Source organism: Pomacea canaliculata, linkage group LG14, assembly GCF_003073045.1.
Source record: "Pomacea canaliculata isolate SZHN2017 linkage group LG14, ASM307304v1, whole genome shotgun sequence".
Classification (NCBI taxonomy): domain Eukaryota; kingdom Metazoa; phylum Mollusca; class Gastropoda; order Architaenioglossa; family Ampullariidae; genus Pomacea; species Pomacea canaliculata.
This window is the reverse complement of record NC_037603.1, coordinates 17,551,696-17,570,830: the sequence shown is the minus strand read 5'-3', so window position 1 is coordinate 17,570,830 and position 19,135 is coordinate 17,551,696. Positions and strand designations below refer to the sequence as shown.

General features: G+C 41.8%; 2 protein-coding genes and 1 pseudogene across 2 annotated transcripts; 2 read left to right on the top strand and 1 right to left on the bottom strand.

Annotated features, from left to right (window-relative positions):
* The first annotated feature begins 235 nt into the window (after positions 1-235).
* Positions 236-3,163, top strand: LOC112555318 (trafficking protein particle complex subunit 1-like). Its single transcript, XM_025223665.1, has 4 exons — positions 236-385; positions 980-1,050; positions 2,214-2,352; positions 2,591-3,163. Exons 1-4 carry the CDS (start codon positions 287-289, stop codon positions 2,717-2,719), a joined length of 438 nt encoding a protein of 145 aa, XP_025079450.1. The 5' UTR covers positions 236-286; the 3' UTR covers positions 2,720-3,163.
* A 2,005-nt stretch (positions 3,164-5,168) lies between these two features.
* LOC112555121 lies at positions 5,169-7,978 on the top strand (annotated as a pseudogene).
* An 894-nt stretch (positions 7,979-8,872) lies between these two features.
* LOC112555118 (leucine-rich repeat protein lrrA-like) lies at positions 8,873-17,689 on the bottom strand. The gene is made up of 7 exons (XM_025223332.1): positions 17,527-17,689; positions 13,709-14,034; positions 13,066-13,467; positions 12,630-12,833; positions 11,367-11,629; positions 10,178-11,014; positions 8,873-9,613 (listed from the first exon to the last, which is right to left on the bottom strand). Exons 2-7 carry the CDS (start codon positions 13,835-13,837, stop codon positions 9,022-9,024), a joined length of 2,427 nt encoding a protein of 808 aa, XP_025079117.1. The 5' UTR covers positions 13,838-14,034; positions 17,527-17,689; the 3' UTR covers positions 8,873-9,021.
* Positions 17,690-19,135: the final 1,446 nt, after the last annotated feature.

The following is a 19,135-nucleotide window of genomic DNA, read 5'->3' as shown; positions in this document are numbered from 1 at the left end:
AATATAAGTTTTAAATTTTGTGACGTCTGCATTCTTATCATGAATAAAATGTAAGTGTAATAACAGATGAACAAAAACATAGCACCGCTGTGACTTCCCTCGAATTTTCGTGGCTAAGTTCAGGTACTACCTAGCTAAAAACAAACGAAAAACATAAGAACTAAGGAGTAAAACAAATCTAAAGCTGATTCCGCCCCCTACACTCGAGGGTTTTCTCCCCTCGTTCAGCCCCATGATCGTTCCTATGGAATAGCCTCCCTTTACAGCAAGTGTACACAGAGTCAAAATGACGGTGTACGACTTTTACTTGTTCGATAGAAATGGAAATTGTTTATATTACTCGGAATGGAACAGGCGTAAGCAGCCAGGAATAAGCAAAGAAGAGGTAAACGTTACTAGTGCTTTCAACTCCATTTCCCACACAAGCTGTGTTGGAATCTAGTCTTTAAAAAAAATACGTTAAAAATATGTCAAAAAACTATTGTTGGATACTTTCTGTTAACTCTTTGAAGACCGTAAGGATTGTACTCATATAATTTTAGTTATTCTGACATATATAGGGGTAAAATGACCTGTGGATTCCAAAAATGTTTATTTGAAACTGATATTCTTCATAGTTTTCGAGATACAGCATAGGACAAATACGTACCTATGGTCGGTAAGGAAAAAGTGTCTTAATGTGAGGTTTTATCTGTATTTTTTATCCGAATAGTGATCAAACATTGTACTGTTGTTATGGAACGTGATATGACATCCATTGCTTTGTGTTCTACTCTTGTACCTCATCTTTATGTAGTTCAGTGTGCCTATATGTGCCTCATTGTCCACTGGCTATCTTTCATTCATCATGATTGGTCTGCACAAAGAGTTCGATCTATCTTGGTCGTGATGCTGTGCATTATAAGTTCCCATTATTATTATCATTCTTTGATTTCCTTGTTAGTTGTAGATCAAATGAGAGCTTTCTTTTTTTCTTCAGGAATTCAAACTGATGTATGGGATGATATTTTCAATAAAATCTTTCATCAATCGTATTTCACCTAAGGACGTGTATCCTTTTTCCAGTACTTTGTAAGTGCATCTGTACTTACATCTGTACTGTTGAGAATAAACAATAGTAATAATATTCTACTAGTTCAGATTGTATTTGTGTTTTTTTTTTTTAAAAATTCTTTTTGCTAGCTGAGCTATTTGTAGCAGGGGCAGGGTTTACGTTTCAAAACATTACTGATCATTTCACATTTTTCTTTGCCTTGTCTTGCCAACGCAACCCAAGACAACAACACCGGTATCCAGTGGACCTTCACCAAACAGCTAGAGGATCTGGACTTTGCAGATGACATTAGTCTTCAATCTCATCGGCAATAAGATGCACAAACCAAACTAAGTAAGCTAACAGAGAAAGAGGAGAAGACTGGCTTAAAATGTCAAACAGAAAGAAGGCGAAGTGATGAGAATCATCACGACAAGCAGTGAACTCCCAATCCAATCAAAGGAGAGAACATCCTGGAAACAGACTGCTTCACTTATCTGGTGAGCATTGTCAACAAGAATGGTGGAGAGGATGATGACATCAAAAGCCTCATCAGTAAGGCCAGGCATGCTTTCAACAGCCCATCTGGAACTCCCAGGTATTATCCTTCAGCAGTAAGACCCGCATCTTCAACACCAATGTGAAGGCAGTCCTGTTGTATGGTTCTGAAACCTGGAGAGTGACTAATCCATCAAACAACAAGATCCAGACCATTACACAACTCGATGCCTATGCCATATTCTAAAATAAGATGGCCTGAAAGATCTCCAAAGTTGCAGCCTGTGGAAAAAGAGCCCAACCAGAATTCCACTGCCAAGATATCAAAAAGCGTAAATGGGGCTGGATACGACACACCTCTGCAAACTTGTGCTACACCAATGCCTACGGCAGGCACTTGACTGGAACCTCAGGGAAGAGGAGAGCTTGGGAGACCAAAGCAGACTGAAAAGACAGCAGAGCAGCAAAGGACATTGGAACACATGCCTAACTGAAGGGGCTGCCAAACTGGTCTGTTGGCCGTTGTTCGGCATCATGCTCCTCAGAGGAGCAACAAGGAATAAACTAAACTAACTAAACTTACATTTTTGTTTATCTTAGCTTCCCTTGCCTGTAGAGTAAGTTTTACATATTTTAGTGATACACTTGATACAGATATGAAGGCTTCTTGACACTGGAACAGCCATGATGGTTTTCTCAACTTCAAAACAAGCAAATACAAACTTCACTTCTATGAAACGCCCAGTGGCCTCAAGTTTATTATGAACACCGATTTAACTGTTGGCAACATCCGTGATGTCCTTCAGCAGATATTTAGCTCGGTGAGTTTCAGAGTATTGTTTTATAGGTAACACATATCTTTTATTTTTGAAAGCATAATTATTGACAATATTTTGGGTGTTTCCTTTGTTATCACTTTGAGCTAATGAAATTACCTCTGATGCATTATCAATTGATTTTAAATAGTTCCTTGGTATTGACTTTGCAGAACTAATGTGAAATACTAATGGCTTTATCTTATGCAGTCAGTTTACCTTTATTTTTATGCTATATTTTCAGATCTACGTGGAGTATGTAGTGAAAAACCCACTCACGGAACTAGGTGAGCCCATCACCAGTGAGCTCTTCAGGACTAAATTAGATGAATATATCCGGGGTCTGCCTTTCTTTACCCCTAAATCTTCATGATTATTTCAAAACAAGCAAATACAAACTTGTGGAATGTAGCTGAAAGACAATTTTAAAATGTATTGCTTTTCCTGTATAAGAATTTTTCTATTGATGTAGGGCTGGTGCAATTTTTGGTTTGTCAGAGTTTGTGATTTTGTCCAGAAAAGCTGTAAGGGTAGTGAAAATTTTGTTAAGCATTTGTACTTCAGTTGCAATATTGCCAGTGACGCAGGAAGGTATGCATGCAATGTCCTATTGAAAATTTGTCTTTGTGTGTGTGTAAGAGACTGAAGAGGGTAGGATGGGGAAAGAGATGAAAAAGAAAAGATAATAAGAGTAACAATGACAAAATTATTTTTCAAATTAAACCCATTCGTTAAAAGAGTAAGCACGCTGCATTTAACAGTGTTGATGATAACATACACTTTGCTTTAAATTAAAGAAAATTTAAACAGGAAAATCTCTTGTTTTCAAAAAGACCTTTTGTTTTTCTGTAGCCTTTAAAGTGGAGTAATGTACATAATGCATGTATTAGTTTATGTTGAACTTATGAAGGCCTCATTGGTTGGTCAGTATAGATTTGACTGAAAATGTGTTGCCTGTATGGTCGTGCACCACATAGCGATGTTCTGGTCAATGACAGATCTATTATGGTGTCTCATTAATTATAACGAGTTCGTGTGCTGAAAATTTCCATTGGTCTCATGATCTAAGCAAAAACACATAATGTGGTCAATTGACGTAAAATGATTATAGAGTAATATAAAAGTATAGTACACACAACTGTTATAAGATACCTTGATATAGCGAAAAACCATTTATGTACATAAAACACTGTGATATTTGTATAGTATTCTGTTGCTAGGACCTAACATATTATTTCCCCTTAGGAAGGTATCTCATTGGCTAGTTAAGTGACCACACAACTGTTATGCCTTTCATTGTGCCAAGCAATACACATTAAATCAACAAAAAATCTTTTTGTTTTTAACGGGAGTACACACACAGACATCGTATGGAAGACGATGTCAAATCGACTAGTGCCGTGGTTGAATCCACCCCACCCCCACGAAACTGTATCGCATACCCATGGAACTACCGCACGTAGTGGGATTGACCATGAAATAAATCTTTAATAAAGCCCGTGTTATCATTTGTACACCCGTGCTTATGGAAATATCTGTTTCATCGCTTAATTTTGTGTGTTGTGTGTGGAGATGTCAGTTCCAATTTGTGAAAAAATGTGTAAATATAGCTTCCATTAGTATGCAACTCAATACGCTCACTTATTTTTAAGACTTTCTCAACACATAAGATCCGAAAGAATCCAGAGGCATATGTTAACATTGCACGATGAAATAATTAAATGACATCTATGATGTGAATCTTTAAAGCTACCACCCGCCATGATTGTTCTCCCCAGCTGTCGTGCGCGGGTACAAAATACATTCACTTTTTTACAATTTAAATTTCCTTAAACTGAACTTTGTGTGCCTCTTTTATGTGAACATCTAAAAGTTGTTAGATTGTATTTAACAATTGATCCCCTTTCCCCCACAACACACACACACTTCTTAAGGTCTGAATTGTCTGATAATATCATCGAAGAGGATCGATCCTCTTTAATATCATGAAGCGCAGTATACCTGTGTCATGGTTGTGAACTTTATGTGTAAAGAACGCATTACTTCGGGTGGTCTGCCCGCCTCTTGTGATTCTGACTTCAGAGGAACATTTCGTGATAATATTAACACCCATGGTCTGCGCGAACTTTACTTCTTGTAGTGTATGTATGAAGTGTCCGCAGACATTTAAATAGTAAGTTTTGTAATCGACTCCTGGCTGTGGTCAAATTGACAGGTGATCTCGCCAAAGAAATAAAAACAAACCACGAGTCTCAACTGGAAAACCCACGTACAGATCAGCACGAATTAACAAATAATATCCAGCATCAGCACGAAAAACTGTATACTGACATTGGCAGACATTTTTTTTCCCATAATAGTTAACTAGCATAAAACGAGGCAATGAGACTAAACACAAAGCTTCCTAATTATCACATTCAGACTAAGTACTAAACGAAGCATTAGACGACAAAAGCTTCCGGTTATCACATTCTTTTGTTTAGGCTCTCCGAGACTAACAGCGGATCACGTCGCAAGAGGATAAATGTTGGTCTTGGCAGACAGACAGCAATCCACCTATATACACGTCCGTGGTAGCAGTATTGTCGTAAGGGCGATAACCGGAAAGTCGCAAAATGTACTAAGATGACGAAGTGCAATTCAATCACATTTCGGAGAAGACTGTAGCAGCAACATCACCTAAAGCGTTGCTAAATGAACAGAAACGTTGCCAGTGATAACAATTGATTGCCGCTAGTGTAGTATACAGACCATTCATACTTTCCGTGTTGTAACGCATCGACACCAAGCAGACAAACTGCCGCTATCCGTAACTAGGTGCAGAAAGCAGCGCAAATGAGACTCAAACATTCAGCTGGCTGTAACAAAAAACAATGATTTTATTGCCACCATAGCATTGGTAGTCTGCTTTTAACAATGGCAAGTGCGGCTCGTTACTTAGCGCTAAACAGCGGAGTCAAAATTCCTGTTCTTGGCTTTGGAACTTACATGCTGAAAGGCGATGCTTTGAAAAGTGCCCTTGACTATGCGTTATTCATCGGTTATCGCCACATCGACACCGCGCTAAGTTACGAAAACGAAGCAGCCATCGGCGATGTGATCAGTGATAGAATTAGATCGGGGAAACTCAGCAGGAAAGATCTCTTTGTCACAACCAAGGTACCACCTGTCTACCTCGCCTATCATGCCGCCATCGACAGTGCCAAAATGTCACAGGAAAATCTCAAACTGAGATATCTGGACCTGTTACTTATTCATCAGCCATGGGGTCTGGTAAACAAGGGAGACGGAACCCTTAGACCGACAGACTCGAAAGGTAAACGCGAACTTGCAGTCTATGATTTAACGGAGACCTGGCATGCATTTGAAAGCCTTGTCAACAGAGGGCTTGTTAACAGCATTGGCCTCTCAAACTTCACAGCCAGGCAGATAGAGAGAATATGGAAGTGTGCAACTGTTAAGCCATCCAACTTGCAGTTGGAATGTCATGTCTATTTACAGCAATGGGAACTTGAAAAATACTGTTCTGATAAACATATTGTTATGAGTGCTTATGCACCACTAGGAGCACCAGGAAATTCACAACGCTCCAGTAGTGAACAGCCACTTAAGGATCCTGTGGTTTGTAGGATTGCAAAAGAATGTGGAAAATCACCAGCACAGATTTTACTGAACTTTTTAGTTCAGAGGAAAATGGCAGTTATAACTAAAAGTGGAAATCATGACAGAATCAAACAGAATCTTGATGTATTTGATTGGTCAATTACAACACAGCATAAAAAAAAAATTCAGCAGCTTGATAAAAATATACGATTCTTTGGATTTGAATGGGCTGTAAGCCACCCAGAATTTTACGATGAACCATTTTAACATTCTTTGTAAGTTTCACATTTAACATGTTAACAAGCAATGTATTGTAGAATCAGTATTTTTGCAATATGTATATTTCACTGTTAAGTAGATTTTTTTTAGCTGTTTAAAAATTATTGGCTCTAAAAGCCAATAATTTTGAAACTTTCCTATGGCCATAGTTGTGAAAGGAGAATAAGTTGCTTCCCACAGGCCAAAACAGGGAACTCAAAATCATCTTATTTTTATTCGTAGTAGCAATGTGATGCCCAGGCCCTTTTTCTTTATCAAAGGGCATTTTTGCTACTGCTTTATAGCTACAGCTTCAAGGGTAAAACATCATCTGCAGGGTTTGGACACCACATTATAACTTCAGAAACGATGCTTTTCCTTGTTTTTCTCACACTGCTAACAACTTGTTATCTCTTTATAACACCCAATGGTGTTTAGTTCAGAGGAAAATGGTAGTTATAACTTAAAGTAATATAGTACTGAACTAATCAGAATAACAGTTGTTGATATTCATATACAAGACAGAGGCAGTGTCTGTTTCTCAGGATAGGTTATGCAGATTTCTAATCACTTAAAAGAAAGGGCACCAGTCTAAAGCTAGACTGCGTTTATGTACACTGATCCATATGAAGTCCTCAGGAGGGACAGCATATACCTAAAGACAATTGTTGCATGCAAATAAAATAACTGTGTATTGTGGTATGACTGCTAATTTTAACATGATGTTTTATGTTTTTTACCTGAAACAAATGTGTGCATGGATGTTTTGCATACACAAGTAAGAGTAAATGAGAGGAAAAAAAAGTAAAATGTGTATGTTTTATATGAAATAATTCTTTTATAAAGCTCATTGAAGAACATTGTTGAACAGTTTTACATCTGCATTGATCTCTTTTGCTGATGGGAAAGGGTGATACTTTCCAAGGATTCCTATTAATCCTTCATTGATTCAGATGGATGGGCAACAACTGTTTAGTGTGGAAAAATGATCATATTTATAAAACACAGCACCCCTTTATCTCCTATTTGCAAAAATACACATTTTTTTATTGCTTATTACAAAGTGATTTATAAAATATGATATTTAAATTATGTTACAAATTACAAATACAAATTCAGATGTATCACAGGTATGCCAATTAAATAAGAAATCGAGAAGGTGCTTATCACCATCTGTTTTCAGTTGGCTGCTTGTTCCCTCCTGTCCCTTTGCTATGCTAGAGCCATAGTTGTTGGTACAACTTAAAACTCAACCAGCCCTCCAGTTCCCCTTCAACCAACCAATAAGTCAATGTTTGATAGGAACTGAAAATAGCACAGTCTTGACAAACCTTGACTTCTTGAGTGTGCATTTGTGATCACTGACCATGTTTGCAGATGGCTAAGCCTATGATGATAAGATTGATAGGTCATCATATGACAAACATTGCTAGGATGGCATCTTCAGCTCTTAATTCTGCCACCATCAGAAATGTATTATAAACGGGATTAGAGATTATCCCTAGATTCCATAGAATAGTCTGAAATCTAGGTATGCCATAATATGCAAGTCACTGAAAAACCCTATCTTGAGAATTTGATCTGCTGGTTGGTAACATTTTTGAAAGAAAACATTCTTCAGATCATTCTGTCTGAGCAATTTGTGATTCTTTTTGTCAAATGCATTACTTAAGATGATATTGCAGGATCATTTCAATGAGGATAACTTTTTTTTTTTGCAACCACATGAAAGTAACACTTCTAGCTTTAACGTGTCCAATACAGCATTGAACCTATTAATTTTTGGTCTTGGAAGTAATTCTCAAGTTTTTGAGAACTTAGAAATCTGAGTTATAGCAGCTTATTTAGTGCTAATTGATTTTTAGGGTTTTAGATGGTCACAGTAAATTTGTTTTGATATAAATATTTTGTATCAGAGTAACTGCATATTTGGATGTTAACAGCCCAACTGATTCAATAGTAAGTGTGCTTCGTTTGATAGATGTAAGTAAAGATTGTGTCATTTTTCACTCTGTCATACCTGATCTCCTGATAATATTTATTAGGGCTTAAAATAAATCTGTATTTTTCCTTAGGTGGTGTGCATAGGGTATTATTATAATATTGAATGGCTACATATTGCGCTTGAATTGCATGTGTTTGTGTGTGTAAGAGAATTTGTATACATACATATGTGTCATGTGAGCCAAGCGCAAATTAAAGATAAGCAAAAGTAACTTGTTTTATTATTTCTTTCTAAAGAAAAAGTGTTTCTTTCGTTTCATCTCCTCTTTCTTTCCACCTAATCTTTAATTACTCTCTACCACTTCTTTTTCATCCTTTTTTGTCTCTTTTCCTTCATATTATTCCTTAAACATTTTAGAAGAATGAAAGATAAATTTAATTTTTAACAGAAATAAGGTAATAAAACAGGTTATTATGGGGCTGCAGTATTCATCATAGAAACATTGTCAACATGTTACTGCCATGGAAGGAGATAGTTTTTTTGAAACTGCATGTTCTTCCATGGACAAGGTCTGTCGATAATCTAAGAGCATTTAGCCAGAGAGTTGTGTTACACACATGGCATGTAGCTAGTGAGTTGTGTTCACATGGCATCAAAATACAGATTACCTGTGTGTGTGTGTTGGAGGGGGGCGCAGATTTTTACACCGTGCCAGCAACGGCAGCCAGCCCTGTAAACAGATGTCAACTCCCTGTAAACAGAGAGCTGAGCACAGGACAGCCTGTCACCTGTGCATCAGAAGCTACGGAGTGAGCATTAATAAGATATTTACAAAACTGTTTGGACCCTAAATATCACAGCTGTTGGCTTTATGTGGCTACTGGTGGGGCGGACTTTATAACATCACTCTTCCTGGCACTGCTTGGACTCTTCCTGGCACTGCTTGGACTCTTTTTCCCGCCTTTCTTTTTTCCCTTGGGACTGTCCTTAACCTCTTCCTCTTTCTGTGGTCGATCCTGCGGCGGTCTCTCTTTATGAGACGACTGCTCCCCGCATACTACCGTCGCCCTCTGCCGCAGGTTTTCCCAGGCCTTAGGGAAGCCGACGGTTATTTTGTTGTCCGACACGTCCAACTCACGAATGGCCGGCAGCTTGCAGATGGTCTCAGGTAGCGCCGCCAGGATGTTGTCGGAAAGATCAAATATTTCCAAGGACTGAAGCCGCTCCATTTCACCTGGCAGGGAGGTCAGGTCATTGCTCTTGGCACGGAGGATGCGTAGTCGGTAGAGGTAGGGAAAGTGGATGGGCATCTGGTCGATGTGGTTGTGGGACACGTCCAGCTCGTACAGCGAGGCCAGCACATCAACGCGGTCCTGGGGAAACATGACCAAGTCGTTGTGGGACAGGTCCAAGCGCTGCAGTTTCTTCAAGTCGCCGAAGTTGTCTGGCAGCAGCCGTAGACTGAGAAATGACATGAAAAAATGACTTGAAAACAAGTACTGATGGAATCTCACTTCAACACTTTTTATATTGAGTCACATTCACTTGGATAAAACTTCCCTTCCTACTTTCATCTTCTCTCCCTTTGCGTTTCCCCTTGCCCTACAGCGTCTCTATCGCTTTCCCTTCATTCATTCTCAAGCACAAGGGAGAGAATCGTTAAAAGTATCAATAGGCATGTCGTCCATCATCCTCACCCATATTTTAAATCAGCCATCGTTGTAGAGTTGAGCTAAGAAGCATTTCCCCAGCAGCTGCATATGACATAACGCATCATATAAAACCAATGAAATATCTCTTTCTCTCACACACACACATTTTGACAAGTGCAGAAAAAAAGGAGAAGAAGCAACTGTACAGTCAATCACCAGCCTCCTATTAACGACAAAACAAACAAACAAACAAACAAACAAACCTCGTTATATGACAAATCATATGATAGATAACACTTGTTATGGAGCACAGTCCTATTACAAGGTAGAAAAGACATTTGTTACGAGACGGACCACACGACAGTTTACATACTTGTTATAGGACAGATCAAGCTCCTCCATGGAGAAGAGCTTGAGGATGGCGGGCAGGAACTCTGTCAGCCCGTTCTCTCGCAGAACCAGACGGCGGAGTTGCTGGAGAGCGTAGAGGCCTGCTGGCAGACCTTCCAGCTCGTTGTTGCTGACCACCAGCTCCTCCAGGCCCCGCAGCTTGCACACACTGTCCGTCAGCGTCTTGATGTGGTTCTGAGACATGTCCAGGTGCTTCAGCAGCCGCAGATTGAAGACAGAGGCCGGAACCTCATCCAGGCCGAGCTTGCACAGCTTCAGGTGCGTGAGGTTGCGGAGGTGGTCTTTGTCGCCCATGACAACCAAGGTGGAGCGGTAGTCAGACGAATTGACAATCAGAGGGTTGTCAGACAGTACCAGATGAGTCAGAGTTTTGGGCAGTGTTAGCTCGGTAAGACCGTTGGTACCGACATCCAGTGTTCGAATCTGGTACAAGAATTCGATAGATTTGGGCATGGCAGCTATCTCGTTATGTCCGATCAGAAATGATTCCAGATTCCTCAGTTTGCGAAGGTCTGAGGGCACGACCGTCAGGCGGTTGTTGGAGACATCGAGGAAAGTCAGCAGCTGGTCCTGGCCCAGAGTTTCCGGCAGTTGGCTGATCTTATTCCGGGCAGCATTCAGGGACTTCAGAGCCCGCAACTTCCCGATGGACTCTGGCAACTCACGGATACTGTTACCAGAGACATCCAAAGTGACGAGAGCTTTCATGTGGAAAATCTCATCAGGTATCACCTCCACTAAGTTGTCAGCCACATACAACTGCTCCAGGCCTGTTAAGGTCACAGCAAATTTCATTGACCTGAGGAGGAACAGGGCTATAATTTAACATTTTGGAAGAAAGTGGTAATGTTGGCTAAAATGTTGATATTAGTAACGCATTAAATTTCTGGAAAATATATCATATTTAAGGAAAAGGATAAGATGGTAAATTTTTTTTAAAGGACAGAATCGTTTCTGATCAAAATTTTGAATTCGAAATGAATGGTTTACTTACAATCCAGCTTTTGACCATACATTTTCAGGTAGGCGAGGGTAACTTCTACACGAGAACAAAGCGTCCTCACGCGCTGTTGTTCTGGAAGTACATGATCAAGGCTGTCTGTACAAAATCCTAATTCGCCAATAAAACTCTTGCTTACACCCCTGTATACCTGAGTTTATTGCCGGACACATTGATGGTCTTGATGGCTGGCAGCTGGGCGGTGGAGGTGGGCATGTACTCGAACTGGTTGTGAGCAAGGTCCAGGACTCGCAGTTTCTTGAGTTTGTGCAGGTCGTCCGGCAGCTTAGCTATCTCATTGTTAGCTAGCCTCAGGGTGTCCAGAGCATAGCCTAAGCAACAGATCTCGTCTGGGATAGCCTTCAGAGTGTTGTTGGAGATATCGAGATAGTGCAGGTATTTGACCATCCCAATCTGCAATAAAACATCCTTGCAATCTTCAATAATACATAGTCACAAGATACTAATATTTTCAGTCCATCGATTGCTGAATTCTTCACTCTATCCCGTATTGTAAAAATTACCTAAAAGAGCCTTAACGATAAGTGCAAAGCAGTAATACTTCATTAACTGTGTTGCCACAGCTTCCTGAACTGTATCTCCCATTAGCCAAGAATCGATCAACCCTAAAGATCGTAGCCTTGTCAGCACATCGATTTTGTGGGAGCTTCATGGATTGTTGTGATGACCTTTGTTCCAAAGACTACCAAGAAAAATGATATATTCCCTGTACAAGTCCTGAAAGACACTCGGTCAATAGCATGGAACAATGTGTCCGAAACTCTAGATGTGTTGATGCATATCGACTAAAATAGTTTTCCTTGGATGAGCTAAAAATTATGTTTGGTTTGACTGGTGCAAGGCGAGTACAGTCAGCCGCCATGCTTGCCTGTGCAGATCTTCATTCAAAGGAAGAAGAGAAAAGGCAAGGGAGCCAAGAGCTATCTGAGCCGCGTGCTTGTCTGTCGGGAAACCACACTGTCCACACTCTCTGGCAACAGTTTAACCAGAAACCACTTCACTCTCAAGTCTTCATGTGCCTCTGACATTTTTTTCTTTTCTCTTCCTTATTTCCTCCCTTTCCGATTATAGTCTTTCGTTCTTTCTTTCTTGTGTTTTGACTGTCTTGTTATATCTTCTGGACATAATATATTTTTCTTGACGACCCTCAATGTCGATGTGTGTCGTTTAAGAGAAATACATAAGAAGTTTGTCCTGACAGTTTGAGCATTTTCTTTTTCTTCTCGTCAGGGTTAGCCTGAATTAAATAAAATGTTATAGGATACAATATAAGTGTTTCTGTTACTACTGCTACTACTACCATCACCACAGCATGAATAAAATGACCAAAAAAATGTTCCATGAGCCACTCACAGGTACAGGTAGCCAGCCCATGTCAGGCAGGCGGTTTTACCTGAGCCGGCAGTTCATCTAAGGAGTTGTAGGACAGGTCGAGGTGGGTGAGGCACTTGAGACGGTCGATGGACTCCGGGACGACGGCGATGGAATTGTGGGCCAGGTCCAGGCGCTTGATGTGAGGCTTCTTCACTGTGGCTGCCGGCATGTCAGTCAGCCTGTTGCTGGAAAGATCTATGTGGCCAGGCATCTCATACACACCCTGCACACAACAAGCCGCACGAGGAGAAGCCATTGTCTCTCCTGTAATCATGTGATTAATACATAGACTAGACGGCAGTTTCATTTATTGTACTTACTGAATCTTTTTCTATTCGATCTTTAAGCTTGCATTGTTAAAAAAAAATGATCCCCAGGTATCTTAAACCAGCAGGTATGGCGATGTCGTTACAGTAAACCCAACATTCCTAGATATTAATGGACAGTGACCTCACCTTCTTGAAGCTCTTGAGCAGGTTATGAGAAACATCGAGGAACTCCAGGGACCCCGCTTTGCCGATGTTCTTGGGAAGGGCACGTAGACGGTTGTTAGGGGCCAGCAGTGTGGTCAAGGCGGTGGCTTTGTGGATGGCCGGTGGCAGCTTTTTGATGGAGTTGTTGGTGACATCCAGAGTGACGAGCTTCTTCATGCGAGAGACAGAAGCTGGAAATGAAGACATGGCGTTGTTCTTGACGTCGATGTACTCCAGGTTCTCCAGGGCGGCCAACGACTTGGGCAGCTTCTTCAAGCGGTTGTTCTCGGCGTTGAAGCGGACGGTTAGAGCACTCAGCTCCTCGTTGTCGTAGATTTCAATAGGGAGGGACTTCATGTTGGCGGTTCCGAACTGAAGGTGCACCTGAACACACAGGCTCGACAGTTGCCATCACACCAGAAATTATCTGATCAAAGGACTAGTGAACATAAAAGAATAAACGTACACTAAATAGACAAATGGATTTAGCAACAACTTAAAAAAAATGAACAATTACCGAGAGAGAAAGAATTAAAAAATGATGAATGAAAGAGCTGAAAGATAGGAAGCAAAGTAGTTTTAGCAACATTCCGCATCTTGTCTGAGGTCAGAGGTCGCCTATCACCTTGCCATCCTCCAGCCTCTTGATGTGTTTCTTTTTAAGCGGTTCGGGCAGCGATACAATGCGACTGCCTGGTCCTGTGGCGGGTGGTGGCTTCTCATCCTTCTTCTTCCCGCGAGCCTTGCCACTCATCCTGCCTCTACCTCTCTCCTACCACCAGGTTGTGGATCTACCCCTCTTTTGCCACGAAGCTCTGACTGTGATGGTGGACCACTGCTTCCCCCAAATAGCGAGGGAGGAAGTGTAGAGTGCAGCCAGTCACACAATGAGGATCTGTATTAATTCGGCGACAGCGGGGTAGAGGTCGTCCTTTGTCCAATTATCTGTTCCTGAAAACAGGTTTACTTATCGTGATTAAAAAGTAACGATCTAATGATTATTGTCATAATCACTTATGTTGATATTTAATTTAAAACAGACACAAAAATCACAGCAGTCTGTAAACGCAAAGGTGAGTTTAGAATTAGTAATAATGCTGAGGGTCTCAAGCTTCGAACCAATAACCCTGCCACCCGTAGTGTACACACACACAGCTAGTGGAGATCCATGAAATCCCTGAACCAACCTCTCTTATCCGTGGGTATATGTACAAAGAAACCATACTTGGAGCAGTCATTAGCTGAAGCTGTTGCAGGAACTCCATCCATCGTGTGGCGACAGAAGCATTGTTGGAGATTCATTTTCTTTTTTTTCTTTCTTTCCTTCGCTGCGTGAATGTGTGTGTATGTGTGCGCGCGTGTGTGAGAGAGAGAGAGCAGTTGTTAGCAATTTGGAGGCTGTGTTATTTACGATTTCACATGAAGAGTTTCTGAGTAAAATGATATCTCAGCTACATTCTTTATACAGATGAAGAAAAATCAGGATTGGCAAGGCCCAGAATTTGAGGTATGGGAGAGGAGAAGCATTTCCATTAAGTCGCCCCCAGCTGTATAAGTAGCATTGATTATTTGCCTGGGATGCGGACACTGCAGGTCCTGTTGATGAGGATGCATACAGTGGCTGGTGGCCAAGACAAGGAGGCTGAACCTCGTGGTATTCGTCTTTTGGGACCCGCTCCACAGTTTTAAACATCACGTGTACAGTTTCTCTTTCCCTCTCTCTTTCTCTCTCTCATTCACAGATTTTGTGTTTAAAGAAGCGCGTGTGTGTGAGAGAGAGAGAGGTTTTAACATAATGTATACCGAAAGTTTGAAAGTGTAGATCGGGATGTCATTAGAGTAATTCAGTTCTCTAAAATATGTGAGAACCTATGTTCTTTATATCAGTATATCAACACCTTCTGTTAAAGGATGACCACTCTAGAGAACAGCTGTTTAACTGGCAGATGACTTGTGGGTGCTGACAAGATTACATCACAGTCCTTGGTTTTAATAAACAAAGGCGTTACAGGAAATGTAAACCAATATTTATTGCTTTTGCTCTAATTGTAGTTTAGTTATTGTATCCTTAGTTCTGTTAAGATACTAGCTAGACACACAACGTACGAGTGGACAGACAGGTAAAGACGGACACACATGCAGGACAAGCAGACAGATAACTGGGTGAGTGGGTGAATTAATGAGTGAGATAATCAATACTAGACCGATTGCTTTCATCGCAGCAGTGATTAAGCATCTAGAACGACATCCGGACAGAGACACTCAATTCCCTGAGATCGACAAATCGTTTCCGACTCCTGATCCCTACACGTTGACCATCTTGCAGTCAAGCGAGGACAGGACTGATGGCAAACTAGGGAACTGCATCCCTACTAGAAAACAGAGTCCAATACTAAGTTTGTAAGGTGACCAACGGGGTTGCCTTCCCCCATTCACTCATGCCACCAGCAACACAAGCAACAGGAGGGTCGCTAAATTCCAAATTGACTGTATGGTGGGAGGTATACACTAATCCTCCCTGATTATGCAATTCGACCCCCCTGTCCTTACGCGCATTTGAGACCCAAATCCTGCAGCGTTCAGATCCCACTAAGTACAGTCAGGGGGCCAAGCAATCGATTGATCACGTGTCTAATGGAGGTTGCTGTGTCCACACTATCCCCCGTCATTTCTGCTCGGCACACGGCTGGTGAACAGAGCATCCCCGCTAATGGCACCATGTTGCGGCTGGACTCAAAGCGAGGCCACGGATCGTGACTGTTGTGTACTGCCTCACTGAGTCAGGGGGGTAGGGAGGTGTTTAAATTGGTGGGATTGAGGGGTGGGGACGAACTCCATGCTGACAGTGAACGACATTCTTGCCTTCTTAGTATGTTTCTGGAGGAGGTTCCTCCCTTACCCGGACCCCCCTGCTGGTTCCTACACCACTACCTCCCCTGATTTTCAAACTCCTCCTTTTACTCGGGCCAAGAGATAATGATGACAGAGCTAGAGGCACTGAAGACACATAACTACAGGTAGTGGAGAGTCTATAACTCTTGACATTAAATTTTATTTTTAGAGTTGTTGAAGGTATGACCTATGCACGAGCAAGCATGTCTGATTGAGTTTGACGAGGAGCTTGGATGCAGGAGCTTACACGTCAGCAGCAGAGGCAGCAGTGGTGAGGGTGTCGCCGACTCGCCCACATTGCCAGCTATGATGGAGATGGATTGTTTGTTGTTCCAGTCATTGCCTTTTAATGGGTTTGTTCTGGAGAGTGAAGTCGTATGTTAGTGTACCAAGTCAATCAATATGGTCCTCATTGTATGGAAATGAAAGTCGCTACCCCAGGCATGGGCCCTCGATTCAGCTGGGAAATACTGACAGTGCTCGGCGATCAACACACACACACAAATACACAGAGGAGAGAGAGAGAGAATGAAGAAGTGTCTGTCGGTCCGTCATTTCGTCTGTCTGTGCATAATGTTCGCGTGCGTGTCTATAGATGTACAAGTTTCCACTTTAGGCTGAGACATTTGCTACAACTCTCAAGATACTCTCAAGATACTCCAGCAGCCAACTAAAGTTTCGTCAAGTTTCTCTACCAGTGACATGAATCTTCATCAAGTTACACCAGCAGGGACCTGACCATCAGATCGTCAAAGCCGCAGCATCCCAAAGGAATGTCTGCCCTGTGTCACGCATGGGTGACTACAAACAAACTATTCTACACTGTGTAATAAGTGTCCCTTACACTACACTCGCTGTCTCTTTACATTATGGAAGAAAAGTACAGAAAACAAATACTGTGTAAAATGGTACAAACTGCTTTATGCTGTAGATTAAGGCAGACTCTAATTAATTGCCGCTAATGTAAGTCACTGTATATAATATGAACAATAGACATCATAATTCCACAGTTCCACAACTCATTTTTCTTAATAATGATTGTGCACAGGAACCCTGAAGACATTCAAACTATTGATTGTTATGTTTTTCGTGCTGTTGTTACTGTCATGTTACACTATTCTGAGCCGGACAGTTTGTCACAAGTGTCCTAACGACTGACACTAAGGCTCAAGCTGGCATGACATGCTGAAAGTAGTGACAAGCAGCTTTGCACATCGAGGCATCAGTCCCGCCCTCTCCCCCACGGCCTAACCTGTGTCACCCCCGCTACCCGGTTCCCAAACGACACGGGTGGAGCATCTAAATATTCTCTTCAAATCTCAACACTCAACTCTTATTTCAAATATTTTCAGAACTTGCGAGATGCGGCAGTGGAAGAAACATAGACTTTAGAAGTTGTAGTAGCACCACGCTGACGTCCATGTAGTGAAGGATGGCAGTGTGGACAAAGGTAACAACTGCTGACGACAGCGACAACTACACCTGAGATGGCTGCGCCTAGTGACTACACGACAACGCAATAAACAGTAATAAACTTGACAAATGACAGACCTTATCCAGTGGAGCTCCGTTTACTGTCCACACAAATATCCCATCGGAAAAAGACAGACGTGCTTGAAGGAGACACCACAAACAGTTGACCTCTTGGATTTCAACCGTCGCTAAGTTACGGCGTCCCACCCGAGCGTGCACCCAAGGTAGACAATAACAACTCTCGTTAACTCTTGTGGCTGTGGGCGAGAAAGCGGAGCAGGAAGTCTTGTTCTCTCTCGCTCGCTGTCCTGCCAACCCTGGAGGTAGTATGTCGCTCCCTGCCAGTCCTCGGGGTAGCACTTCAATGAGGGCGAAAAGTTTATGGAGGGGAGAGGTAGGTACCCGTCCCACCCTCGGCTTATTGTGACTGCGATCTTCACGCAGTGTCATGCGAAGACAAGCAGCCTGGCACACATGGGATCACACACCATCACACGACTAGAGTTCTGTCTATCAGACTTTGCACTACGTGACGAGTGATAGAAAATCACGTCTGACTACGTCACAGCGCGGGGCGCGATAATTCGTCTTCACGTCGCATGTTGGGACACGAACAGGTGCTGACTGCTTGTATTACCTCCAACAGGCTCAGTGGTTTGGCAGGCCTGCCAGCCAGGGGTGTGTGAGGCCGGCCAGCAGACCTGCCAGCGGTGTGAAGGGTTTAAAACACGGGTGTACGCCTTTCCTGACACCAAACATTCGGCACCCGGGTCCTGGTGTTCAGCAAGTACTGAACTCATTTTGTTTGAGGATCGTGACTCAACCTTTTGTCTCGCAGTTGGAAATTATGATACTTAATGACAGGGACATTTTACAAATGTGTTTATAAAGCCACGATATGTTTACATTAGGTTTCAGAAGACTTAAAAATATTTGTATGTCTAAGAGTTTGTTCAAAACATCTTTGAGTGAAATATAATACATATCAAATTACTTTTTTGCCCATATTCAGACTCCTGAACCGCTAAAACAGAAACAAATATCATGAAGGTCAGACACACAAATTAAAAATAGTTCATATATCTCTTTGTGTGTGTGTGTACGTGTTACTGTTGTATCATACTAGTCAGTCAGTATTTAGTCTGATTATAAAGTTGATCTTATTCTGAATATCACATCATTTCTTGTGATTGTTATAACCAGGTGAGTAACTTTTCAATGAGTTTAGCTTCTGGTTATGCATTGGGGTGTCGTCTAACACTGAAAGCAGTACATGTTGTGTGTGTAGCTGCACTCACACCTTCCCTCCTTTCTCTCCATGTGCGTGTGTGGGCGTCTCTCTGTCACCATGGAGTTTGTCCCTCCCCCCACAAGCATCTTAATGTAACATTGCAAGACTGCCTGATGACAGTAATTCATATCTGTGACTGAGTGGACTGTTGGACTCGTCTTGTAGGCACATACATGTCTGTGGCTACTTTGATTCATGGATGAAGATGAACTCTCATCACGCTCATTAACCGGGTGGATGAAACTGGACGCTGGATGGACAGACGAGGTCAAATGAATCGGGTGGTTCGATCAACAGGTTGAGTCTTGTTTCTGAGAGGGTCAACTACGACTTAGCCGGCTGAAATGGGATGTATGTATCTGTGGAAAAGACAAACAATATTGCAAATCTCTCAAC

Excerpts from the sequence above, each read along its gene's own strand:
- LOC112555318 (XM_025223665.1), top strand. The coding sequence starts at position 287 with ATGACGGTGTACGACTTTTACTTGTTCGATAGAAATGGAAATTGTTTA. Across the intron at positions 386-979 it reads CAGGAATAAGCAAAGAAGAG|GAATTCAAACTGATGTATGG; the intron begins GTAAACGTTACT and ends TTTTTTCTTCAG. Across the intron at positions 1,051-2,213 it reads CGTATTTCACCTAAGGACGT|CCATGATGGTTTTCTCAACT; the intron begins GTATCCTTTTTC and ends ACACTGGAACAG.
- LOC112555118 (XM_025223332.1), bottom strand. The coding sequence starts at position 13,837 with ATGAGTGGCAAGGCTCGCGGGAAGAAGAAGGATGAGAAGCCACCACCC. Across the intron at positions 12,834-13,065 it reads TGCTCAAGAGCTTCAAGAAG|GGTGTGTATGAGATGCCTGG; the intron begins GTGAGGTCACTG and ends TGTTGTGTGCAG. Across the intron at positions 9,614-10,177 it reads CTTGATCTGTCCTATAACAA|TCTACGGCTGCTGCCAGACA; the intron begins GTATGTAAACTG and ends GTCATTTCTCAG.